This window comes from Eucyclogobius newberryi, unplaced genomic scaffold (genome assembly GCF_026437365.1).
Source record: "Eucyclogobius newberryi isolate DKJ021-1_F unplaced genomic scaffold, fEucNew1.0.hap1 SCAF_14, whole genome shotgun sequence".
NCBI classification, from domain to species: domain Eukaryota; kingdom Metazoa; phylum Chordata; class Actinopteri; order Gobiiformes; family Gobiidae; genus Eucyclogobius; species Eucyclogobius newberryi.
This window is the reverse complement of record NW_027315768.1, coordinates 20,452,747-20,480,638: the sequence shown is the minus strand read 5'-3', so window position 1 is coordinate 20,480,638 and position 27,892 is coordinate 20,452,747. Positions and strand designations below refer to the sequence as shown.

Genomic DNA, 27,892 nt, shown 5'->3' with positions numbered 1-27,892 from the left:
AAGTGACCGAATGTACCAGTGAAATCTAACATTTTGGAACAATAATGGTGTCTTTTATATTGATAGAGACACAGAAGACAAAAGATGGTTAAGTTGAGATAGCACATGCACCATATTATTATTTTATACATTTGAATTCTATAGCAATGTTAGAAAGTATAAATATAAAGTCAATATTTATGCAAGTCCAAATATAAAACACATACAGCGTAACAGTTCTATATAAATTGAGACAACACAGATTTGGACACATTATTCACGTTATGATGTATGCTAACTATGACAAAACCCACATAATAATAATTTAAATTGGTACAAATCAGCTAACAATAGTGATTTGGCCTTTATGGTGCAAAATTATTATCTAAAACTTGGCAGAAAAGCAATTGAAGTTGGATTTCTTCAGTTTTGAGCATTCTTTTGTCCACATGCAGGATTTTAGAACAGCTTTTTCAGACAGAGAATTGAAGCAGGGTGAACTACCAAAGAACTGCCAATTAGCTCGTATCCCAAAGTGTCCCAAGTATTCACATCTATAAAACATTATATAATAGAAGCCAGCCTGCAGAGGTCTGATTCACAAAGTTGCTTATCACACTTTAGGGAGGAAAAACTAAATTTACTCATATACTGTCAAAATGTTAAATCATAGATAAATCATAGCAAATAACAAATCATATCCTTTTTCATTCAAACCTTTGTTTCATAGCCAGTTTAATCCTGGTGTTACCATAGTTCTTTTGTTGTTCCTTATAATGCACCTCATCAGCTCCAGTCAGTCGCTGCAGTGCCACCCCACTGCACACAGAACACCAATGATTGTCTTTTAGCCAGAAAAGTTTCACCAAACACGTAATCAGTCCCATTCATGTGCCTATGCTCCCATTGCTCTCTACGTCACCTGGCTTTAGTGTCTTTAATTACTGTGGCATTGGCTTTGTCTGATCACATGCCAAGACTGAAATTTAAAAAAAATGTACAGGAATAATATGAGCTCCAACCAATTCAGTAACCCACCAATCAAAGCAGGAAACCTTGTAATTGCACTGAAAGGAACAATAAAGAGGGGCTCTGCGTCCGTCCAGCGCGGGGGGTATCGTTACAAAAGACCGCCTGCAGGGGGTGCTATGCTCTAACTATTAAACTTCACTACAGCGCGCAGCAATCTTACAGATCACTAGGAAAGCGATTTTAATGTGGCCATAGCCCTCGGAGGGACATTACCCTATAATACACTGTTTTTTACTCTGCTATTATGTCAAATTGTGCATGAATATGGTGTTTTGAGCGAGCAGTAAATGGATGTGACATTCTCTATAGAGGTAGATTGTCAAATGCTCTGAATTAGGCCTATTGTAACTGCTGCGAAAAGAGTGGGCACGATACGTAATTACAGTATATTTTTGAAGGAATGTATGTGCTGTACATATAGCTTTGTGAAACTCTACTCTAACTTTCTTCTGACATTTTTTTAAGATACCAAAGTCATGAAAGAAGCCCGCTGCCAGTGAGGTCTGCACCACCGTCAGGTAGGTCAAACAATTTGTGTGTGTGTGTGTGTGTGTGTGTGTTCATTTAGAAAAATATGTTCTCAATTTTATACACAAAAATGACCTTATAGAAAACAAACTGTTGTGAATTTACTCTTGTATTTCAGTTGATGATCTTTAGTATTTAATTTGTTGATTTTATTGATTTTACATATATCGAAATGTTATATTGATTTCTGTAGAAATAGCTTTTCAGTGCATATGCTTTTCATCATCAATGTCATCAACACACAAAACAATCCAAATGTTACTTCAGCAAAATAAAGGTATTGTCTTTCCACTTGAGCATAACCGTCAGTTTCATTTAAATATATATATATATATATATATATATATATATATATATATATATATATATATATATATATTATGCCAATATCATTATAGAATAAAGTGCATTAATGTACCTAGAAAAGGTGTCTCAAAGGTATGAAATCAATCGGCAAAATCCCTAATCATTAGAAAATGTAATTGATTTGGAAATCCTTGTATTATTATTTCTTAGATATGCTAGTTTGTGAATTTATTTATTTATTCATTAATTCATTTGTTTTCATAGGCATTTCAGTATCAATAAGAGAGCGTTCTAATAATTTTAAAGAATATCAAAGTCAGATTAGTATTGGTTTATGCAGCACACCATTATCTGCCTGATTTGGCACAGCTATGACTTTTAATACAGGTTTAACTCATCTCAAAATAAAATCTTCTAGCTGGCTTCAAAGCAATTAATTCCATGGGGCCTCACAACAAAGTAGGAACACCTGGTTGCTCATTACTCCACCAAATCTTGTCTAAATTGAATTATTTCTAATAATGACAGTGTCTTTATATAGTCTTTGTATGCAGGATACATTTTAGTTTGTCATGTTTTTCTACCAAATATTGCATTTTATAGTGCATTATTAAAGACTAAAGTTTACAAGTCAGTGGCACTCATTCATTTTTAATCAATGTTTTCCTGTAGAAAAAAGGACCTATTTGTTAATGTTTCTGTTATAATTGCAATTTGAGATCGATCATGTCCAAACAGCGCCTCCTGGCCAGCAAAAGGTCCAGACAAGAATTTTGCAATTGGAACTGTAAATGAAATTATCGGTTTTACCTTTTCTCCAGAAATACTAATAATATTTTATGCATCATTATATTTTCAATAGCAATAGGACAATAATTATTAGGTAATTGATGACTTGATACAAAATGTGTGTGTGTTAATAAAAATGCATTCAACTCAAATTTTATATTATTATTTATCTACATTCGAGTGACAAAAACAAATGTAATATAGCTAAACTACTTAAGCACATTACTGATGAAACAGATTTTCCTCATTTTATCGACTTTCTGAATTGGTAATTTTGAAGAGGCGAATGTGTTGGGTTATACCTGGTTATGGACACAGGAACAGCTGGTCACTTCCTGTCATATCTAACGCATGCTGACACATAATGAGTGTGATCCTAATGACACAGTGACAAAGAACATAGAGGAGAGAGGAGGTGCTCCTCACAGTTGGGCAATTTCACTAGTTTTACTTAGTGGACCTCTGGACTCTTTGTACTAAGAATGCACACAAAAAAGGGGTTTGGTTGTTTGAAAATTAAATCTGGCTTTTTCATAGAAGTATACCATTGAATCCAAATGTCTTCAAGGTCAACATTTTTTAAAGTCACATAACTCAGGCCTTCAAAACAATTCTATGAGTATTCTTGTTTCAAGATGCAGAAGAAACTAGCAATAGAATAAATACGGTACTAAATAATAAATACAGGTTGAATGCAGCTTCTGGGTGTGTCAGTAGTGTGTGGTTAAATGGAGTAATTGTGTCATCAGAGCATATGCACAAGCTTTTCTGCCATATGGATTTAATTAGATTGTTGAATAACTGAGTAGTGCTTTTATTACCTGCATCATTTGCTTAATATTATCTGTAGTTAGTGCAGCTTTGAATGATTAAAAAAAATACTGTACAATATGCTCTGGTAAAAGGAGCACATGCTAGCTGAAATCCCCCGACCCCAGTTAATTGCTCAGACTTGTGGCTCTTATGCTATAGATGAGGCTAAAGGAGAAGCTATTAGTGTGGCGTGACCTCGTTTTGACTTTCGCCCGAGAATCCTGACATCTGTGACATCTATCACTCTGCATGAGTTAAAGTCGCAAACTCTGTGCGCTTCATTTTCAGCTCTGGCTCCTTCTCTTCATTTGTTCATTCCTTTATGTGTGACCTCAAAGTTGTCGTGCAGCTAAGGTACATTCTTGTATAGAATTTACATGGCATACTTTTAAATGGGACAGTGAATTTGAGGAGGAGGATGGATTTTCTTCAAGCTGTGTGCTAGATGGGAAAAACATGGCTTAGTTTAAAAGCGGATAGAGAAAAGCCTTTTTTCATATTTGAAGTCGGTATTTTATCTTTAGAGACACACGAGAATATAGCCACAAGACATCACAAACCAGTGTACTGAATAGATTAAGAATGTCCATGCAAAAGTCCAGGCCAAATTGACATGCAAATCACAGCACACAAGGAAGATGGTCTGCTGTGGGCAAAAAGAGAATCAATGAATCCATCAAAACAAAAAAAATCTTTATAAACTTTGAGAAGGTAAATTTGAACTGAAGAAGTAGTTCTGCCATAGAAAAGCATATCCTTTTTCATACTGTAACGCTGTTTCTGATCCTAAGTGACAAGAGACAAGTGGGGCACAGGAGCCCTCTTCACTGTACCCTAAACACTAATGAGTCATAAAGCGCTCGCTGCCACCTCAACTTGACAAATGGCAAATGTCAGCGGCATATTCTCCTGGTAGGCATAATTTTATTAAGTGCAAATATCACTGTGCTCCTTAGGAGACACTCAAAGGTTAGAGCAACAGCTGTAACAGTTTTGTGTGTATTAGCTGGGATTTTGGTGCGAGTCAAGCTCCCCTGAGTTGATGGACATGAACCAGTCAAGCATGAGGGAAGGGGAAGCTCTAACGAAACGCAATAAAGAAGAAAATAATCATGTTTATTTAAATGCCTAGAACAATAACCTAATGGCAAACAGTAAGGTAAAGGGGGAGGAGAAGGAAATGAAAGACTGGTGGTGGATAGTGAGGTTTTTTTTTTTTCTTCCACTTATTGGCCGTGGTAATTTGTTGACTCACTCATCCATGCCGGGTCTTTATGTTTAATGCAGGCCTCCAGAGGGAAAAGAAGGGGAAGGAGAAGGGGGCGCCAATAGAAAGCAGGCAATAGGGGGTTAGATGGTGCCCAGAGAGATTAGCCACTGCCGCTCAGTGTGAGACACGCATACATGTGAATATCAACCCTTGACGCTGGCCTCAAATGTTAATGGGGGAGTTCGTATTAGACCGGAGCCTGCTCCATACACCTGCCCTGTAATAAAAGGGTTGGAAACGATTAGCTCGGTTCAGTTGTGACCTCAGAGCAGGAGAAATAAAACGATACCAGAATCTCAAAGTCTCGGAAAACTGTCATAAATATGTAAAATTCAAGTATGAATTTTGACAAGTGCAGCGTTCTGACACCATCGCTCTGCCTCAGCTGGTACAGGCCTGACTGCCTGACACTGGCCTCTCCAAAAAGGTCATGTGGACACACATTGGTGGCCTACTGCTGGCACTGGCTATCTGCGAGAGCCGCTCACACAAAGGGTGAGTGTCGGGGTGAGGGCATTGTCTATTCTGCTTAGAGACAATGGTGTGATATCTTTTGGACATTACACAATAATATTTATTTTTTCAGGTGGATTTACAGAAGGTCATACTGTGAGCACTCATGTTGAATTAGAATCTAAAAATGCACTAGTGTCAAAAACTGTAAAATCTGATCAACATAATTTTCAACAAGACGGATAAATGTGTATGTCAATATCTATTGCTGTCTACAACATCACCCAAGAACTAAATAATTGTGCAGACAATACGCCTGTAAATTCCTGTAAAATATTATCATGGTATTTTAAAATTTAATGTGATTAATTTGTATTCATACAAATAATTGTAACGTTGAAATAAAACATTGCAATAAAGTCTTCTTTCTGAATAATGACCTGAATAAAAATCTCTAAATCTTCATTCTAACCAAACATGGAAAAATGTCTAATATCATAATGTCCCAGCATTTAACAATTCTGAAGCATTGAGAAAAGTGGAACATTTTCTTTAAAATCTTGTAGGATCAAATGCCTCATCAAGATGGTGGAAAAAGAAATGGTGCCTGGCCAAGTATTGACTTTTCATAAAAAAGATAATCAAACTATAACTTTTAAACCATAGTTTTAATATTTCACAAAATGCATTTTGTAAAAACTTTACTTATATTGTGCACACAGGTAAATGATGAATAATACAATATTAATCTCATGGCGGGACCAATCGACTGTACCTTACGCCCCACTGCCTAAAAAAAATCATTTGGTCTCTCAAGTACAATGTGCGCAGTGTGCGAACATCTGCGTCCCTCTATGAACCTTCCCCCAGTGAATTGTGCCTGTACAGCCTAGAGTCAATACACACATTACAGGCTGAGATGCTCCTCCATTACGCAGCTGGTGTGTGCACGATCTCCTTAGGGTCTTGTTGTTTCTGTTACACTGTATATACTTTCTGTGTGTGTGTATGTGTGAATTTGTGTCCCCAACCACTTCCCAGCATCTCCACTTCTCCTGTTGTCAGACCATAAAGTGACAAGCTGCCAATCAACTGGAGGCCTGGGGTTCCATGGCGACGAAATACTTTTTGGGTATTTGTAAGGAGCACCGGGGAGGACGGCAACAGCAGGGAAGTCCGTGAAACCAAAACAAAATGTCCTAACTGCTGCCAATCCTGTCTTCTTTTCTAACATCTACCCTCTGGCTACTTCGTTTATCTAGCCGTGCTCCTGATGTGCATGGTGACCTCAGGCTGGGGTCACTGGCATGTGGAGGGCTGCGGTTTCCTGGGACGGCTGATCTGAAGTGTCTGCCCGCTCCGTACTGCCAACGGCTCGTGGGGTGCTGCCAGTTGTCCACTCTGAAGCGTGATGTGTTGTGATAGCCAGACCCCTTCACTCTGGGAGCTGTGGTCAGAGACACCTGTGGAAGGTACAGGGCAGAGTTGATGCAATTGGACTGGTTTTAAAAGTAATATTAATGGGAGTGCCGGTGTTAGAGAGCGAATTAAAGCGAAATAAATTTGGGGGTAATGATGGACTCAGACTTGAACTTTAACAGCCACGCCAAATCAATAACATTAGCAGCTTCTTACCATCTAAAAACATTGCCAAAATCAAGTGTTTAAATCAGACTTGGAAAGACTTTTCCATGTGTTTGTCTCCAGTAGATTAGACTGTAACGGCCGCTCACTGGCCTCTCCAAACGAGCTGTAAAACAGCTGCAGTACATCCAGAACGCTGTACTCAGGTCCTGACTAGAACCAGGAAGTACCATCACATTAGTCCTGTTCTCAGGTCTCTGCACTGGCTCCTGTGGCTCAGAGAATAGACTTAAAGCAGCTCTGCTTGTGTACAAGTCTCTCCATGGCCTAGAACCAAAGTACATCTCAGACATGTTAGTGCCATTGAGGAGACAATAAAGACTTATCTTATCTTATTCACCTCCTTAAGGCAATATAAAGACACAAAGTCTACATGAGTTGTGATAGAATTTAAATTGTGATCCGGCTCCAAGAAAATCTTATATTCCCTTATCATCAAGAATATTACATTGAAAATGTATTTAGTTACAGAATACGGAATACCTGCATATCTTAACATACTACTCAGTAACATGGTCAGAGTACTGTATTCTTTGACGTTGAGTTACATAATATTATATTGTGAAAATGTGACATATCACCACAAGACCATTTATGACGTGCAGCTTGAAGCCTTGATTTCATGCTCCAGTGTATTCCTTTTACTTTAAGAAAGTAACTGAATACCACCAAATGACTAACTATCTGAATATGTTTTTTTGTATATGTATTACGTATACATTATATGTTTATATATATTAGTTACATCCAAGTGCTGTCTGCTAATGATGATACTTTTACTGTGCAAATATCTATTATACTTATTATAATTATTATTATATTATACTTATTATGCTGCTTCTCTAACCACTTCTACATCTGACTTCCACTTCACTTCATGTGTCACAGTGTCAGCACAAGGCACCGACTGCAACTATAGCACAACGGATGCAGAGATATACAGTATGATAACGGGTCCTGATCTCCTGGTAGGTTTTACCTGGTGTGAAGGTCTTTATCCGAGAGGATCATCATTCATACCTAGTTGTCCGGTATAAATCTAATGGAGGGGCAGAGTTCAAAGGACCATCCACCATCCAATCAAATAAAATTGTGATTGCAAGTTTCATAGTTGCTGAAATAGGCTTCAAGCCTGACCAATACAGGACATATACAAAGGATATACCTCACAATAATCAACAGCTCAACATAAAAAACAGTGACTTTTGTTTTGTTTGTTTAGCAGTTTCCTGGAAGCAAGGACAATAACATTAAACCAAACAATATCTTTATCTTTTGAGAAGAAAACAATCTGACACAACAGCAGCCTAATGAAGCAGAAACCTTTCCAACAGTAAATAATATATGTCTTACTGTATCCACACAAAATCCCTCAAAACAAATGGACTTTGTTTTACTGCAAGTTGCTTACTTAGCACTTATGCATCATTATTATAATATGTCACCTCCTCGCTTTTCGTTGAGGACGATATTAGCAGCCATCTTACCTCTTTAAGTGATAGTTTCTTTGCTCCTGCCTGCTGAGTTTGGCCTCATTAATGCACGCTTCTTTCCATCACTGTTTTCTGTGAAGGTTCTTCCTTGTGTGCTACTCACAGTAGTGACAAGGATAAAATTATGGTTACTTTTCACATCTAATTAAGGATATGTGCTTTTATTTTTCATAGTCTCAGATGTAGTGATGTTATTCTTTTACAGATAAGCCCTGACTACACTGCCTGATTCAAATCTGATTATTGATCATAATCTTTGTTGTTCTCACTGTTTTCACTCCATTTTTAACAAAATTATGCTCCTAAAATTCGAGCACGGCATTTTGTGTGACAAATTATGATTAGATTCTCCCTCCTAATATTTTCTTTCTTACTAGTTAGGTCTTATTTATAATCCACTAATTGTCTGTAATATTCACCATGTTGCCTTTTATTATAAATTTGTTCTCTAATCTCAAGCCATGACTCAAGGGACTTTTGTTTATATTTTCCTACCAAGCTATTAGTTGTCATTAGTAAACAGTTTAAATTACCTCTTAGAAGAATATCAGTGCTTTTCACCCACTGTGATCAGAGAAAAGAAAATGTGTTGCCTATTCATGCATTAAGGATGGAAAATGATGCAGACTGCTTGGATTGAGACAGTGCTTCACTTTTTCTTGTCATTTTTATTTAAAAGGTTACACATTATGTCAGACTGTCCCCACACACAATACCTGTTGCATTGTGTGACTCTCAGCCTTAGCCTCTCGACATTTTGGACGTAGATGTAGATGTACCAGTGAAGATGATTACACACTCTTCTTCATTAAGTACTGCTCTGCCATGCCTTGGTCAACCCACTGGCAATGATGCTTGCATGACTTACAGCTGCCCGACGTGGATCAAAAATAATAAGATCCATTCATCTTATAGACTGGATTAGTAATATACAAAACTGGGAGGCTTATCCACATGCCCCCACTGGCCCCAGACACATTGTCTATTAAGCAGATTTATTAGCACTGTGATGCATGACAGGTGAAATAAACATATGCTAAAGCCATAAAGCCTAAACACATCTTCCATATCAATCCTTTGGGCTTACTATCTGCAAGACTATTTCCCCTCACTATTCAAAGTTGCTCTTATTTCTTCATGACAGAATGTCTTGTCTATTTTGTATTTAGCTTTGTTAAGTGGTTATTAAATGCCGTTTACTGGCTATTGTTATGGCTATATACGGCTGTTATTTATATCGCTTTAAACAGTCAATGGCGACAACGCTCTTTTTAATTCGCGAATTTCATTGGCTGTAACTGATCACATGACCACAGCGTTGACCAGGAAGTGGATTTGGCAGAGCGTGTGCTCTGTTTACTGCCGAGTGCTTAATAAGGCTGGTTCTCCGGGGAACCGCTGCGGGCTGCTTTGTACAATAAAAACCTTCTGTAAAAATATTCACGCCCTCACAAGCTAAAATGAACAGAGATGATATTCCGTTTCGTATTTTTAATTGGATGTAGATGAATGATGACCGTCAAGACATGCTAAACTTATTCCACAGCCCGAGTCTTTTCCATACAAAGAAGGAGCTACATTTTAGATTTCAGAGACTTAACGACAGTCGAACGGTATTTGACTCCAATGTGTCAACTGTAATGTAATGCTAGAGGAAATGGAAGAGGTTTCAGTGGGTAACATCTGGATTTACGTGTTAGCTTGTGAACAAAGAAGCTAACACAATATGATTTATATTGCAGCTTCCCTCTCACTGATAAGGTAGGACGCCACATTGATCCACAAAGGTTATGCTATTTGCATTTCACTAGAAGCTCCTGTATTAATCATGTATTACGCTGTTTGTTTTGATATCAGGGAATGGTTTAGTGATGATACTGTGCACTAAACCGTGTGAAACATGACATTGTCAGAGGTTTTCTGGGATCGCCACATTCCGCTGCCAAAGCTGTCACCTCTGCAAGCAAAGGTCTGTGTAGGCGTGGTGGCCCTGCTTTGCTTCATCAACAGTTATGATGGCGAGTTTGTCTTTGATGATTCTGAAGCAATTGTCAACAACAAGGTATCTTCGTCACTTTCTACACACTAATTATTGAGAACGAACAATCATTGGATTTTACTCTTATGTTCACAAAAGATGTCTTCAAGCTTTTGCTGTCTTTCAGGACTTGAGACCGACAACACCGGTCAGCAACTTATGGAGGAATGACTTTTGGGGAAGTAACCTCAGTAGCAACTCTAGTCACAAATCCTACAGACCTCTCACCGTTCTTACATTTAGGTAAAGTTCTATGTCAGTCTTATAGTTTGGGCCACACGATTGTAGAAAAAATTGTGATTGCAATTACGTTTGTGATTTTAGTATAACAATTGGAAGTGTGTTAAATCTAATCCATCAAGCAGAGCAATAAAAACAGCATTTATAATAAGAGTTTATTATAAGAGTGCAAGCAAAAATAAAACAAGTTGTCTGTTCAGAGTGCTGATTTCAAACGTGTCCAAGAGCATTAACATGTAAGAAAAGAATGGAATATCTTAAACAAAAACTAAAAGGTTTGCTTTTTTTGATAGCAGGATTTTGTTGTTTACTGTGGACGTTCTATTATCTAAATAATTGATGAATTTGAGATTTGATAATTGCGCCAACTCAAATTGCAATTTTGATTCAATTGTGCAGCCTGAGTGTTCTGAGCTTGACATTTTTCATGTGTATATATATATATATAATTTTTTTTTTTTTTTTTTTTGCCTTTTTTGTTTGGTCCAAAGAGAGGACAGAATTACCTACACTGTTTTTATGTTAACCTGAAATGAGAGACGCTCTGATCTTACTGTAGACTACAAAGGCTCCTTTTCACCTGACATTATGTAAACATACCTGCACTTTCACATAATATTATGCTTACATTAGTCAGACCTAATCTGAGCATTGATTCCCCTCTTGTTGCTATAGGTTGAACTACCTCTTGGTGGGCGGTCTGCACCCTGTCGGCTTCCATGTGATGAATATCCTCCTTCATGTGGTCATTTCCGCCCTCATGATTGACATGTTTGCTATTCTGACGGGTGGACTGTCCTATGATGAAACGGGAAGGATACAGAACCTTGCTCCCAAGACCTCTCTGCTGGCTGCGTTCTTCTTTGCTGCTCATCCAATTCACACAGAAAGTGTAAGCAACTGCAGTTATTACTAAATAATAATAATTCAGTAATTTAAGATATTGTCAAAATGTTTCAATTAACTCAGTGTCCTTTCTTTTTTAGACTTTGATAAATTTGCAATAACATTACACTTAAACTCAGAATAACATTTTATCTAGTTGTGTTGGGGATATACATTATGACAAAAATCTGATTCACAATACCTTATGTTATTCTGTGCAGTAACTACTGACATAGTGCTGGTAACTGATTTCCCTAGCCAACTGTACAGTCAGTCTTGAAACAGTGTTTTCTGTAACAAACAATACCAGTACACCATGGCATGTTGGCATATGAGTCCAGAGGTGTTCACACTAAACATACAGTGGATCCATGCCAAGAACAAAAGCCTTCTCTCAGTTGGGTGTGCGGGGAGAAGGTGCACATGCTACGCAGGCCTGACTATTAGATGTGTTGGGATCCTTATTGACCTGCCAGTGTATGTGTGTTTGCTGTAAAGCTTGGCTGGAAGGCAGCAATCTCCCCTCTCCATTCTCTTTAATCATGCAGGGCAAGGACTGGGCGAAACCTGGGGGGGTGTGAGGGAGGCACACAGTTGGCTTGGGCCTGCCGTACGTATCAAAGCAGCCAACTCCAGGATGCCAACCATACTGTACCCACACACTGTATATTGCACACACACAACAGTCCAGCCTCGTAATGAGACATTCTTCCTCTTTATTAATATGTGATAACTCCACACACTATGTAGAAGTGGAAATATGTTGTAATTAATGCATCAAGGGTTCTGACAAAGCTTGTATCTGCATCTCAATGTAGGTTGCTGGTATAGTGGGCAGAGCCGACCTGCTATGCGGCCTGTTCTTCCAGCTTTCCTTTCTGTCCTACTGTAGAGCTTTCAACAAAGGTATGTATTTAAGTGTCACTCTTGATCCCTATGTGTATGTTATCATGTGAAATGCATTGAAGTGAATTTGAAAATTGTTCTTGTGGCCTACGCCCATCTTCACAAAGCATGCATTTGAAACCAGCTTTCTTTTTTTTGTAACTAGTGGGTTTTGGCTTTGCGTTTGCAGGGAGTGACAGAGATGACAGCTTTTCTGTCCGGTGGATTGTGGCCAGCCTCTTGCTGTGTGCAGTGGCAATGATTTGTAAAGAACAAGGCATCACAGTTTTGGTATGGACATAAATGAGATATATTTTGAGAGTACATTGTTATCACACAGTAAGCAATAGCAGTTGTTGTGTTATTGTGTATGTTACTTTTAATGGCGGGTGGCAGCCAACTGAAAAGGTGCATTTACCGCCACCTTCTGTGGTTGTATGTCTTCAAAGTATCTGTTTTATGCAATACCTTAAAAAAAAAAAACTAAAAGAAAGAAAGAGATGTGTAGAAAGAAAGAGAGAAAAAACTTGTGATAAATGCCCTTTCATTATATACACAATTATTACTCATTTGGTTTGAGGTATTGCACTTACCTAAACCTAAATTTAACACATGTAATCTGAATTATCGAAGGTCTATGCTGCTAAACTGGCCTATATATTTTCTGTTGGTGTTTTGTTTCTTTTTTCTACTGTATTTTGTTTTTGCTTCAGGGTGTTAATGCAGCCTTTGATGTCCTGTTGATCTGTAATGTTAATTTCTATGAACTCAGCCAGAGGCTACTCCTTAGGAAGAAAACTTTCAGTGTAAGTTCCAATTAATAGTTCCTTGATCTTATGTTGTGAGTTTGTTTTTTTAACTTACTGCATAGTTTGCAATTCAGTACATTTGTTTAATGCATATACTAACTGCCAGTGTTTATTATCTAATAGATACGTGACTTTTTTCAAACTGGACTCCCAAGGCGCTTGGCTCTCATGGTGCTTGGAGGCCTCTCAATGCTTTATGCTCGCTGGAAGATCATGGGAACTGGCCCTCCAGCTTTCACTGAAGTGGACAACCCAGCCTCCTTTGCTGAAAATATTTTTTTTAGAGTTAAGTTTTGGTTTTATTCCATTCATCAGACATTTGCATATATATTATTAAGTTTACTGCTACAATGCTGGCTTTAATAATGGACTTTTTTCAACTGTGTTTGCGCAGATGGTGAACTATAATTACTACTACTGTCTTAATGCCTGGCTACTAGTATGTCCTTGGTGGCTCTGTTTTGATTGGTCCATGGGCTGTGTACCTCTTATTACATCAGCTGTTGATTGGAGGATGTTGTGGCTTGTGCTCCTCTGGTGCTTTCTGATAGGCTTGATAATCCAAGCCTTTTGCTCCCAGGACATGCAGAAAAGAAGGTACTTCTACAGCAGCTGTACATTACATATTCGTAATGTGCTGCATTCTGACGTGTGTTCATTTTATTTGTTGGTGTTCGTTTATGATCTCTGGCTCCTTGTCAGGACCCTGACATTGGCCCTGGTGCTACTGGTGGTCCCCTTTCTTCCAGCCTCCAACATATTCTTCAGAGTGGGCTTTGTCGTCGCTGAAAGAGTGCTGTACCTGTCGTCAGCTGGATATTGTTTACTCGTGGCCTATTCAGTGGGACAATGCTGTACCCGATGGGCCAAATACAGGGTATGTATTCCTGGCTAAAAATGACCCCAACATTGCATATATTATAGTACCAATTAAGAATTGCCTCGTTCAAAAAATACACCCCATGACCTTATGCCATCACCAGGTCTTGTTGTCCTAATTTATAATCATTTATTCCGCCACCTGTTTCTATGGCTTTGATGATTGAGAAGCTTTGTGATTCCCATGATCACAGACTAAGAAATGACTAATGATTCACCTTTTAAAGGGATAGTAACAGCAGGTGGTGCCCACATGTTAGCCAGATACAGTTGCTGTCTATTAACATTCAGTCACACAATTTATTTTAACCTGTGAATGTAAAATGTCCTGCTTTACATGCCCGCCACCAAATGCCAAGTGTAGGTTTGTGTTTGTCATTTGTAGAAGCTGTTGTGTGTTTCCATGATGGCACTGTTGTGTGTGTGTGTGGTGCGCTGCGCTCTCCGCAGTCACCAGTGGCGTTCAGAGAAAACCCTTTTCACCAGTGCCCTGTCTGTCTGCCCTCTCAATGCCAAGGTACACATTTCTTTCTGTGCATCCACGTAACATCTACCCCACTAAAATCATTGCCAGAGCTTCATAGTTGTATCATTCTTTCTTTAGGTCCATTACAATGTAGGTAAAAACTTAGCTGACAGAGGAAATTCTACTGCTGCTATTGTATATTACAGAGAGGCAGTGAGGTGCGTCTTTGCTAACATTGAACTTAACATCTATTAGAGAAAGGTGTTTAAAAATGACATTGCATTGTTTGTTTTAGATTGCATCCAACGTACGTCCATGCCATGAATAACTTGGGGAACATACTTAAAGAGAGGAATGCACTTGGGGAAGCTGAAGATCTGCTCTCTAAAGCAGTTTCCATCCAGTAATTCAATGCATTCAATAATATAATGACTACTTATAAAAGAGTGTCTGCTGAATATGTTTTATTTGTGCTAGGACTGACTTTGCTGCAGCTTGGATGAATCTAGGCATTGTTCAGAATAGTCTACAGAAGTTTGAGGCGGCAGAGCGCAGCTACTGGAATGCGATCCGCTACCGTAAAAAGTATCCGGACTGTTATTACAATCTGGGACGTTTGGTGAGTTGATTGATTTCCAGCGTTTCAGAAATGCTTCATCTTTGGGATTTAATCTTTCTCTCCTGCCGTTAGTATGCGGACCAAAATAGACACGTGGACGCACTGAACGCGTGGAGGAACGCAACGATGCTGAAGCCTGACCACAGCCTGGCTTGGAACAACATGGTCATTCTGTTGGACAACACGGGTAACAGCAGACACAGAACACAAGCCCAGCCCTTAAATCAGACATATCACACATGTAATACCTCATTGAAATTATGCACAATTCTGTCAACAAATTAATTTTTCTTTAAATTCAGATCGCATATGTCTAATCGTTGATGGAAAGCTTTTTAGATATGTTTAGGAGATCTCAAGCTAATATCTACCATGAATGAAAATACATGTCGTGACACATATTCATGTGCAATTACTGTCGGGATCACATGCAATGGTATTTATTTATTTGTCTATGGGAATTTTTATTTATTTATAGGAGATCTTCTACTGAAAGTGTTTTTCAGACTTCCTATAAGTGATCTGTTCTTCTGTATCTGCCTCTGTATCTTCCTGCGTTGCACCAATGAAATTTCCCCATGTGGGACAATAAAGGAATATCTTATCTTATCTTATCTTATCTTATGCCAACATTGCCAAATCTCTTCATATTTTGTTCCTAGAATAAAAGATCTGCAGAATGTTTGAATAGAAAAGATAGCGTAATAGTGTTTGTAAAGAGCGCTGCAACATTTGACAGTCCCTTTCAGCATTAGTATGGTGCTGTTATTTTGAAAAGACCCCAAAAAAATCTAAATGGTCAATAAGATTAGACCGGAAGAACAGGAATCAGCAATGCTTGAAATTTATGTATTAAAGCTTTGTGCTGGGAGTTTTGAAGGCACTCTTCCCTGCCGTGTGGAGAATGCTCTGATTTCCAAACGCTCGAGCCGTTTTGTCAGAAGCCGTTCCCGTGGGGGCGGAGTCTCCCAGGAGGCTACTGGAACTGTCCAATCAGAGCGCAGTGTGTTTTTGATCAAACATTTGGTGCAGCACAGCCAGAACAGAGTCCCCCCACCAAAATCTGACAGCAATAATTCTACCCTTTTTCCCCGGTGCAAAGCTGAATACAAAATAAAAAAAAAACACAGAAAAGAGGAACAATGGATGTCATTTTCATATAACAAGGAATTGGGGATCTTCCTGTCTTTTTTCTTTTTTTTTTTTTGGATCATTATAACAACAGAATGCGAGTTGACTGTGCTGCACATGAGTTGCTGTGTCTAAAAGGGCATGACCCAGGACACCAATGCCATTGTCTTTCTGTCTGACTGGTCCACTGTCTCTCTCTCTCCCTCTTTGCCCATTTTTGGCTAGACTTCAGACAGCACCATGACAGAGATCAATAACCCAGTGGGCCTTGTGTTCAGCCTTAATTAGGAGACTAAACCACCACTCCATGCGTGTTAGCAGAAAGAGTCTGATTTTGCTTCTGCTGACAAATAAAGCAGATGTTATAGTCTCTGTATCCCGGCTGTGGACATAGTTTAGCTGATACAATGAAAGCTGTAGTAGCAGTGTATTAATATTGCACTTGCTTTTCGGATTATTACAGGTAACTTGGGTCAGGCCGAGGCGATTGGCAGAGAAGCTTTGAGAATTGTCCCCAATGACCACACAATCATGTTCTCACTGGCCAACGTCCTTGGAAAATTACAAAAATACAAGGTAAGCAAAATGGCTTGGAGCTGTTTTTCCTCTTATTATTTATCAGATGTCAGTGGTACGTTTTATAGTCTTTGGTTTGTTTTTTTGCAGGAGTCAGAAGGCTTCTTTCTCAGCGCTCTTAAGATCAATCCCAATGCTGCCAGTTGCCATGGCAATTTAGGTAAGACTACTGCAAAATTTGTGTAGGCACCGACTCTTTTTGTAAGCAAGAACCATATACCTGGTCGACACACATCCATGAGCTGAAATGTGGTGGAAAATGTAAATTATTTCAAAGATGTTTCAAGAAATTAAATGCACACACATAAGTACTGTAACTAAAAATGATTGAAGTAGTCAACGATTCATTTTCCGATTAGTCCACCGGATAAACTATTCTTTTTTTATTATTCGTTGATCATTGTAAATACATTTTTAATCCGATATTGTTGTAATATGATGACTAAAGGCTTCTAGAGAGAGAACATTTACCAATAAACTGCATTGGTAATAATTTAATAATGTCACTACCTTTGTTTTTTTATTTTTATTTTGTGTGAGTGAAATTGGGAAATAATACATTCAATAATCTACTGTTTTGGATAAAAAGCCCAACAGACAAAAGACCTCCTGGTGAAAGCGTGCTGCAGACATATCAGTGCAGGCCTTTCACAATTGCTAAATTCAGTCCGTTACATTGAATAATAATGTCATTATCGATGTTGTTCTGATGTAATTGGGAACAATAACTGCAAAATGATACTAAAATCTTTAAAGACACTCCATTCTGTTTGACTGCATGTGTCTGCTGTATTGTAGCCGTGCTGTATCATCGCTGGGGAAAGCTGGAGCTGGCAAAGAAACACTATGAGCTGTCTCTGAAGTTAGACCCCGAGGCTCCCGGGACCCGAGACAACTACAACATGCTGCTGCGCAAACTGGACCAACTCAAAAGGCCATAGTTCACTCTTTGTTCCACAGATTATTTATAGGAGATTTACACTAAGTTATGTTTTGCACCGTTTTAAAATAAAACAATTAGCATCTCCAATTGGCTACATGATTTATTTGAATTTGCTACACTACATTTCATATTAAAACCAGATACTAATATAAAAATAAAGTTACTCATAGTTACTTATAGTGGTGAAATGTTATTAAAATACATAACAAGAAAAGGTATTTGGCAGGTGGCATCAAAAGGTCCTTTTGATGGACTTAAATTTCACCTGGAAAATGTTGGACAATATTTCTGTTAATGGTGTGTTTATTTTATTTTTCATTTAGTGCAGGTGTGCAGGTTACATAGTTGTCCTCGATGTTCTGTTTAGCTTCTTCATCCAAAGACCATGTGGCTCTGATCCAAGTTGAACCCGATCTTCTTTTCATCCTTGACCTCTTGTTGTGTCAGCTGGACAGAGCACCATGCATGTGTGGGTCCAATAAGTCTCAGATCAAATGTATCTGTGGCCTTCTTTTACTAAACCCAAATGTTCAACGGCCTAATAATACTTTACTTCAACCTTACACAAGGGAAGTCAATCATTTACATACTTAAGAACAGTGTTATTCGTTATATTGGGGAAACGACCCAAAAGGGGCTCTGGGACTAGGGCGGAGCAATATGGCAAAAAATAAATTATTATTTTTTTAATTGTGGGGGACTGAATTTTTTGTTATTAGATTCTACTTTTTTCCTTTTCAAAAGCAAAATAAAAATGTCTTTCATCACTGATTTCATAAACAAGACTGATTTTAACACTATAATATTTCAAACATCTTCCCCCAGAGTCAGATTTTAGTGACAAAGTTGCCTGTTGACTTCTCAATTTATCATATGATCATCACTTGAACATACATACCCTTATGATTATTGAAAATATACAATAAACAACTATTTATAATGCATATTTAAGTACAAACTCAAATTTAATTCAGCCAGGAGTGTGCAATATCCACACAAATTAGTTAAAATAGTTTTTTGGGAGTATCACAATAACTATATTATGTCAATTCAACAGAAATGTGTTAAAACATGTCTTTAAATGTAATAGTTGAGGTTTAATTATCAGACAAATGTGAATGACTGTAAAACTATACTTATCAACGTGAAAAAATATAACTTCATAGTCTTGATTGAAAGATTACAACTCTTTTTCCACTCCCAAATGTAGCTGTATTTTTGTTCTATTAACGATATGCAAATTATTCAAACATTTACTCTCTTTTTTTTTTTAATTGCTTTTATTTAATTTGCTCTTTTTTTATTTCCCCCCAATATACTGCCCACCTCTAGTTGTAGCCCCCTGTCTGTTTGTCCTCACTCTGTTTAATAGGAGAAAGGTGCTTGTCCTTCTGAAGTGTCCATAAAGAGACAAGAGGTCAGACGGGACAGGAAGCCCATGACTGTTGCCGTATGAAAACAGCTCTGTAGCACTGAGCCTTCAAAGAGGACAGGCCAATCTCTCTGGACACACACACACACACACGCGCGCGCACACAAGGCCCCTGCTCTCGCTGAAGAATGCCGCCGAGGGAAGAGACGACCCCAAACGCCAAACATCAGTCAACAAGTGTGCACCCGGGGTCAAGGGTCAACACACTCCTATTTTTTCACCTGCTTCCTACAGCTCGGAGGAAACTTTTGAAGCCGTTGCGAGCTGGTATGGCTTTACTTGAAGGGCCCGCTAAGTTTATTTGCATATACAGTACAATACGCCAGATCATTCTTTGATGCTTGGGAAGATGTTACCCATACGTGCTTTGGGGGGGGTCCTTGTAATTTGACCTTTTATATATGCAACTAATATCACGTGATGGAGATTCTTTGTTCGTCCATTTTCCCCCCCTGTTTTTTATTTTCACACCTTTGATGTACAGAGAGACGCCGGCAGACATATTTGAAACATCAACAAACAGGACATTCGCTGATCTTGATTCAAGTATTGTTTAACGTGTTTCAACAATGTAAAGGTCAGGATGGCTAGAGGACTTCATGCTATGGAGACAGAGTAAGATCAAAAAGGATTGGTAGTGACATTCAACATTGCAACCTTGTGCTTCACATTATTTTTTGTCATGCAGTGTAACATGCAGTGCAGTCGGTCTATGCTTTGCCTACAAAACCATTGTATTACTCTGTTACTTTTTATGTGATCTTTTCATACAGACTCTAGAGTGACTGTCTGGCAACGCGCTCAGTGGGAGAGCTGACTTTTATCATAATCATTCTTTGGAATACCTTTCATTATCATAAAATATGTCAGTATTAAAGGGATGGCCCCACCGATGTCTTCATTATCCATTCTGACTGACAAAAAATCTGCTGTCCCAGGGAGTGACATTAATAAAAGATGGGATACTAGACGTGTAGAAAGTCCTTTTTGTGTTTTCAGTGCTCACCTTTTTACCTGCTTGGATCCTCAATCACAAAAGTGTTCTCTCTTTGAATGGCTTCTACTAATCAGCCTGATAACTTTTGATCAGTAATCTATGTTTGGACATTACCTGCGATTCTCCAAAAGCAAAAGCTGTATTACCAAATTTAGGCTGACATTTTGTTTTGATTGCCACAAAGCTTGTTATGGAAGAGAAAAGCATCACGCGTCCTTTTGTGGCAGCCGCATCGTCAATGGAGAAACAAGAAGCACAGGGCACTAATTTGAACCCACTGAGGGTGTTTTGGAACAGTAGGTGTGCAATTCTGCATCTGATAAGCACCGACTACCCCCCCCAACAATGTAAAATACACACACACACACACACACACACACACTGGAGACAACAAAACCATGATGTGGAAAATCCAGTAACTAATAATGATAATGGACGTTGACATTCTATTTTTATTGCTTTATATTTAGCTGTGTTGATCTACACAAAGATGACCATGTGTTTTTGAAGTATATATATGGATTAGTCTATTGTTTAGCACACATTGATTGGGTTTCAACATTTTCTTGATGGAGCTGTCTCCAGAGAGCAGCATTTAAATGTAACACATTTCTAGTAGCCTTTTCATAATCAAATATTAACAAACTGTTTTCTTCTTCGAATAATGAGGATTACATAGTCTGCACTAACCACAGATTAAAAATGTATAGTTCTTGCCTACTATAGTTTACTTAATAATACATATGGACAAACGTATTCTAAGGTCAGAACTCACCATGAGGCCTACTGTACAATGTAAATATTTAATGACTGCAGTTTCACGATGTTGCTGGGATACACTATGTAATAATGAAATAAATGTACTCATTAAGCACATGCATACGTGTTTTCTGTTCTAGTTTTCTGCTCCGTTGTTGTTTTTGCGATCACGATGCCGTTTGCATGCTCAAGCAAGACCCGAATGTGCCCAAAGCTCACGGTGTGCCGGACACGATCAAGGGCAAGTCCGTGATGTGTCCGCTGGGCCTCCTCCCCTGCCCCCCCCAAACCACAACAACCCTAATGGGCTCTGATGTGCACCTCCATCTTGTCTCTCTAATTGATGTAAATAGTTTGTATTTGAACTTCTTGTCTGTCTCACCATCCTGCCTTGGCTCTGCCCCTCTTAACAGTAGGGGTCAAAGGTCAGGCCGACTGAGTGATCATTAGAACGACAGTCCTTATTAGAGGAGCAGCTTGTCTGACACCCTCGCTTACCCATCCCAGAGAGGGGACCCACCTTGTCCTCTCCATCTAGATCATATTACATGACAAGACTACCAGTGCACTCCGACATTACAGGCCACTATAGGGCACGTTGGCATTTTCGCTGTGCCTCCTTGACACCCTTCTCTCCGTCTGGCCTTGATACACTTTGTCATTTTAAGGATCGCTACTGTCATCAGGCATTGGGGCTGGTGCTTTCTGCCCGATTTTGGCAGCTACGCCGCACTGTAACAGAGCATCTAAGCCGCCCTCTCGAGACTCTGTGATGTCTCCGCCAGTGATTAATAGTTAGAGATGGGCTATGAAAATGTCCATTGTGACCAGATGCTACGACCAGGGCTTTTGCTGAACTGATATAATGGACTCTGGCTGCCAATTTGGCTCTCTTACAAAAGGCTGGAAGTTCCCCAAGACTGATTTTGTTTCAAGTAGTGCCCCCAGGGGCTTGGTGTTGAGGATGCGTTCTTGTATGAAATGTTAAAGTTTATTGTCTTTAAGCATTGCACAATAACAACAATAACACTCACTGAGTTGTATAAGGCAATTTAAAGATTAAACTTGTTTAAAGACCATATAAACTAAATGGGATAAGGGAGTCATTTTGCAAAACAAATTGAAGCTACCTTATTGGAAGTATAGTGCAGTGAGATGGAAATTTATTAAGGGGCACCAGTTAAAGTGTGCATTATTCATTTCTGGTGAGCATGGAAAATGATCTAAAGAGGTTTGAAATTGCAGACGCAAAGGCTGAGTGCACATTGGCTGGGTTGGCTCTTCCTCTGCTGGCTGTTTGGGCTGAGCAGTGGGAAGAGGGGCAGAGGGGTGGAGGGCCGGGGTCGTCCTGGACAGTAGGTTTTCTTCAGGAACAGCTGTGCTTCTCTCACGAGGGGGCGGCCACAGCACCGGGACAGAGATGCTTGGGACAGATGGACCGGCCCAACATTACCTCCCTTTGGCCTGCTCTGATTAAACCTGTGCTTCACAGATGGAGGAAGCAACTGCACTATCCCACGTCCAGACGTCCAGACATCCACTATATGATTTAACACATGCAGACGTTAAACCACTGGTCCAATATTTAACTATTACTTTTTCATTAGGAAGTTTGTTTCCTCATGAAGGTTAAAAGTGGCTGCAGTATTAGATGTGTGTATGTTCCTTTTGACTTTTCAACACCTTTTTTATAGTTCTGTTTTCTGGGGGTCATTTTTTTATCTGATTTGAAAATAATTGCTTTGTTGTTGCTAAAAAAGTTGCACTTCTCTCTCCCAGCTGCTGCAGAAGGCGCAGTCTGGAGCCAGTGCCAGTGGCATATGGCTTTGCTCTGCTCTAAACATCCATACTGCAGACAGGCCCATCAGTCACGGCTGTGTCCGGACAGGGCCAGAGAGGAGCTCTCTGATGAATAGTGCTCAGGACTGACCTGCTGTTAAAACATTACCTCCTAAACACAGCTCCCAAAAGTATACACCTGAGCAGAAAGTGCAGGATTGGAAATGTGCGGCCCTAGTTTGCATGCATCATGTGTGCCAGGTTTAAGCAAATACGAAATATGCTTTTACAGCCCTCACGCAGAAGCCCAGGTCAAGTCTGTGTAGACCAATTAAAGCTGAGCATCTGCTCTACGGAGGGAGCACTCCACAACCTCAGTCCATTCGATCAGTTTAATAAGTGAAGCTGCTGCTGTTGCCTGCTCCACTGCCTCTCAGTGTCTCTTGGCTTTTCAGTGGCCCTCTCTCTTTCTCGTTTCTCTTTTTCTCTCACTCTCTGTCTCTCTCTCTGTTCTTCTTTCTCTTTCTGTCCTTCTCCATCTCTCCTCTCTTTCTCTCGCTGTCCTCCATCTCTCTCTGTGCCCTCCCTCTTGTCTCCTCTCTTTCTCTCTCATATCTCTGTCGTCTCTCTCTCTCCTTCTCTCTTTCCCTCTGCCATTCTCCCTCTCTCCCTCTCTCTTTCTCTCTTTCTCCCTCTGTCCTAGTCCCCTTTTCCTTCTCTCTTTCTCTCTCTGTCCCTCTCTCGCTCTGCTCTCAGAGGCAGAGAAAAGCAGAGTGGGCAGGCAGTGGTCTCCTCGATTAGAGCACATCAATCCATTCTTTGGGGATTCTTTCTCTGGTTCTCTGGTAAAACCACAGCGCCTTTGTTCCTCCTCATGCTTGTGGGTTTTTTTCTGCCAAAATTAACAGAAGGCTCAGAGGGTAACAGGGGTCCAGCCCGTATCACCTTCTGGAGCAGAGCAGCACAGAAAGACAATCAGGCTGAACCCCGCTGTCTGTACAAAGTGAAAAGACTCTAATTGGGCTTTTTTATGCTGCATTTTCCAGCACGATTGCTGGATCATGAAAAAGCAATTAAACTCTGAGCCACAATTCATCTATTTTCATTTTCATCCTTTCATTGGAGAGAAATTTGAAATCACTTTTCAAATGTATGCTTTTGTTTTTTTTTATGTGTCAGAAGTGCAAGCAGACCAGATGCCACTTTCTATCATTCTTTAAAAACATTCAACTATTACAAGCAGAATTGTGTGTGTGTGTATAATATATATATATATATATATATATATATATATATATATATATATATATATATATATATATATATATATATATATATATATATATATATATAAATTATATAATTATATACAAATTGTGTGTGTGTTTAAATTCACACACACACACACACACGCGCGCGCCAGGATTGTTCTACAATGGTCTTACCACTAGAGGCAGTGTTGCCCACAAAACCATGTCCTGTGACACAGTCTCCTGAGATTCATTTTCATTATAGTTTTACACATATTTAATGCATTCAACTTTAAAGTCTAACTTTGCTTAGTTTACTATGACACATGAAATTATATTTTTAATTGGCAGCTGTATTATTTATAACATGTTTTCAAATACATTTACACCTTTTAAACTGCAGTTGGAGAGAGAAAAGGCTATGTTTTGTTTTTTAAGAAAATAAATGTAATTGCATTTGCAAGCGTAAAATTAAGATTTTTGTCAATCACAAGTGAATTATTTTTAAAGCCATTATAATAATTGAACTGAACATAATTACTGTTACAATAATGTCACAGCGTTTAATACTCTCAACACGTTTGTCATTTATTTTCACTGCACAATGCACAGTACTTAGATGTACTAATGAGGAATAGGAAAGAAAGCTTGATAAGCCTATTTCAATTACACGATTAGATGAAGACAAAGGTGTAACTGCTCATTTACAAGCGTCATGTTCTTCATCATTACTGCCATTTGCCACATAGTTTAAGCTTTGTTAACCAAGCGCTTAAGTGTGTTCTGACTCCACACATGTTCCGGTCCACAGACTCCATACATTATCAATTAGCTTTGTTAATGTCCTCCTCACTCCGACGAGACGCACACATGATTCTTAGCTTTGTGTTCCCAACATGCACAAAGTGATCAACTCTCACACCCTTGACGGTGACATGTCAACATCAAAAACCTTCATTTGCATTGGGCCTCTTAAAAAAGGAGAAAAAATGAATGAAAAAATGTCTGACTTGTTGTTCTGCTCATGACCCCGCCAGCGTCTCTATAAAATTCACTTTAGCTGCAGGGGTCCCGGGACCTCGCTAAACACTGGCCCAATACGGCTGTCAGCAGTCCGTCAATCACATGACAAATCCGTGTGATTAAACCAGGCCTGCACAATGGAGGGGGATCCGCCGAATTAACACTGGATGTGTCTGCCTCTGAGGATTATGTCAGGACATTTTAGCAGAGGAATCACTTTTGTCTTACTTCAGAATTGTCTTGGTAGAAGGTGGAGTGGTCACAATACTAAAACTTCAAAGTCGATTCCAACACCATGCTCGATGCCGATTTTGGTTCCACACTGATAATTAGAAAAGGAAAAAAAAAACATTATTTTTAGACATTAGATTGTCCTTTCACCACAAAATAATAGGCTACTTTCTTAACCATGTGGTTATATTTTTCTAATACTGTTCAGGAAAGGTCAAAATTAGTCCTATTTATGTGACATTTTGTGTGTCCATATTTTCTCAAATGCGTTTTTAAAATTGATCTATTAATATAATTAATATAAAAATTTGAATACACCTTTTTTCACTCTTTTTTACAATTAGGTTTAGCCTACTTGTTATTTATGATTATTGAGTATTTATTAGACTATATATACTATATATGTATGTATTATTTAATACTGGTGTTATTTTTTAACTTATAAATAAAAAAGGTACAAAATGTGTACCAAGATAACTTACAAAACAGAGGGAAAAAGGCAATGAATTATCATGACATAGCTGTTGTTTCCTCAAGGAAGAGAAAAGATTTAACTTAATGCTCCTTTCAAATGTGTTTTTGTAATTAAACCCATACAATTACCAGGGACAACCCCCGGGTCAAGAGGCCGAGGAGGGAAGGTCGCAAGAAAAGGAACAAGGAAACACTGCAGTGACTGAATGGGAACGTGAGGCCAGTTTGCTTATGTGTAGGTTAATTCAGACCACAGTGTTGACTTGGGGACTGTGTTGCAGGTTTAGGGGGAGATCCAGTTTCTTCAGTTCAAAGACACTGGGGCTGTTGGAGCAGAGCCTTTAGCTGCTGCTCAAAGCCCAACATTAAGTGAACTGGAGCAGCTGTGGCAACAATATTTTCAATCCAAATAGAGCGCAGCACAGAGATACAGTAACTCAAGATGGGCAGATAGTGAAGGCCGATTACTGAAAAAACAAGAGAAAACCATTTATGATGAGGGCTGAAATGTGATTTATCGGAGTAAGAGATTACATTTTGAATACTTTATGTTTTAAATGTTCAAGCCATTGCCAGTGTGTGAGGGTGTTAACTCTTCTTGTCTTTTTTACATAAAATTAGTGCAGCAATATAGAAGTATCCACATTAGACAATAAATACTATATTGTACTTTTTTTTTTAACAGCATGTTAAAAAAATACACTTTATTATCATGAGTATAGGCTTTATTGGATAGGACAGTAGTGAAATTGTGAGAGAGACAGTATAGACATTCAGCAAATGTTCAGGAATTGAACCCACAACACCGCAATGGTAGCAACCACACATGTGATACATCTTAAACCACTATACCACTGAAGAGCACTTCGTTGTTTTTTTTTTATAAGCAAAAAGAACGTCACTATGATCAGCATTTATTGTTCAGGTGTTGCTATGTGTTTTAAATGTTTGGAGTGAATATGAAATATATAATATCTATTTCAAATCATATCACCAAAAACGATAATCCGCACTTGAGTGTTTGTTGCCATTGGAAACCTGATACACATGTCCTCTTGCCCCTCAGAGTGGACTGCCGTGCCGCCTGGCTGCGAGGCTGATCTGAGCTGGTTCTTAGCGTGTGACCCGTGTCCTGGGCCTCTCCGCCTGATGGACACAGCTGTACGGCCTCAGGCGACAAGCACCAAACAGAGACCAAGAAGAAGAGGAGCTGGAGGAGCGGAGAGGAGAGACAGGTTGGTCAGAGTCCTGCATGTTGCTGAGAGTTAGGGATGAGTGTATGAGAAAAGATACACTACAACATATACATTACAAGACAATATCTGAAAAACATTGATTACGCCTGAAGTCATTAATTTTTTAAGTTGTCAAATCATACATCGGTATTGCAAATGTTTATTAAAGGTTAAATGCCAATTGTTTTATTACAATGCTGACTACAAAGTAACACCATGATGTAAATTAGTTCATAATCTTGAGATGCACCACTGAGCCCTCGATGCTTTTGTGTTGCAGCTGCAGCTTCATGGGGCCCTGCAGCCGAATGGGGCTGTCCGGAGGAGGAGGCCCACAAATGGGGCACATGTTCGGGGTATAACGGACAGGAGCGGTCAGGTACCTCTCCAACACCACTCACTAACTGCAAACTGATACATACATACACTAATATTTCTGCAGAGACCAGCGGGCCAAAGCCAATTAACACCCTGCCACACAACAAATCAGAGACTCTGAACAGAAGGGCATATGTGCAGCATCATACATGCAAATGAGACCAACAAGACACATGCAATTCTGACATGCATTTGCAACAACATATTAAATGTATTGCCGGAGGAGATCCTTGAGAATACATATTAAAGCGTAAGCATAAATGCATAATGTGGCTAATACATGGTATTGGTCAATGCTCATTTAGACGTAGTGTGCTAAGATATTCTGTGCCCTTTGTGAACTAACGCTATAAACCATATATCTCAAATGGACTATATAACAGATTACATTTGGGCTGTTTTAAGGATTAATTTTCATAGAATTTGTTAACATTTAATTATAAGACAATTTTAAGTGGCCCCAAAGCAAGCAAACTAATTCCGACATATTTTGTGATGCAATTCATATGACAATATTTTGCCCTTTTTCCTTGATCTTTGGGCATCACACTGCACC

At 39.0% G+C, this 27,892-nt stretch overlaps 1 protein-coding gene across 2 annotated transcripts; it reads left to right on the top strand.

The window, feature by feature from the left end:
* The first annotated feature begins 9,676 nt into the window (after nt 1–9,676).
* On the top strand, nt 9,677–17,865 carry tmtc4 (transmembrane O-mannosyltransferase targeting cadherins 4). 2 transcript variants are annotated; one of them, XM_072444868.1, is made up of 18 exons: nt 9,679–10,068; nt 10,165–10,369; nt 10,473–10,588; nt 11,261–11,477; nt 12,289–12,376; nt 12,546–12,646; nt 13,069–13,161; nt 13,288–13,449; nt 13,559–13,761; nt 13,867–14,041; nt 14,429–14,560; nt 14,648–14,727; nt 14,805–14,912; nt 14,987–15,128; nt 15,201–15,315; nt 16,723–16,835; nt 16,926–16,995; nt 17,634–17,865. In XM_072444868.1, exons 2-18 carry the CDS (start codon nt 10,208–10,210, stop codon nt 17,774–17,776), a joined length of 2,220 nt encoding a protein of 739 aa, XP_072300969.1. In that variant the 5' UTR covers nt 9,679–10,068; nt 10,165–10,207; the 3' UTR covers nt 17,777–17,865. The 2 variants fall into 2 exon arrangements, with proteins under 2 accessions (XP_072300968.1, XP_072300969.1); XM_072444867.1 differs by having other exon boundaries at nt 9,677–10,068; nt 13,559–14,041.
* Nucleotides 17,866–27,892: the final 10,027 nt, after the last annotated feature.

What these genes read in the sequence shown, in the direction of transcription:
- tmtc4 (XM_072444867.1), top strand. Translation starts at nt 10,208, where the DNA reads ATGACATTGTCAGAGGTTTTCTGGGATCGCCACATTCCGCTGCCAAAG. An exon ending in TTAGGAAGAAAACTTTCAGT is followed by an intron (nt 13,162 to 13,287) that starts GTAAGTTCCAAT and finishes ATTATCTAATAG; the next exon opens with ATACGTGACTTTTTTCAAAC. An exon ending in TATTACAGAGAGGCAGTGAG is followed by an intron (nt 14,728 to 14,804) that starts GTGCGTCTTTGC and finishes TGTTTGTTTTAG; the next exon opens with ATTGCATCCAACGTACGTCC.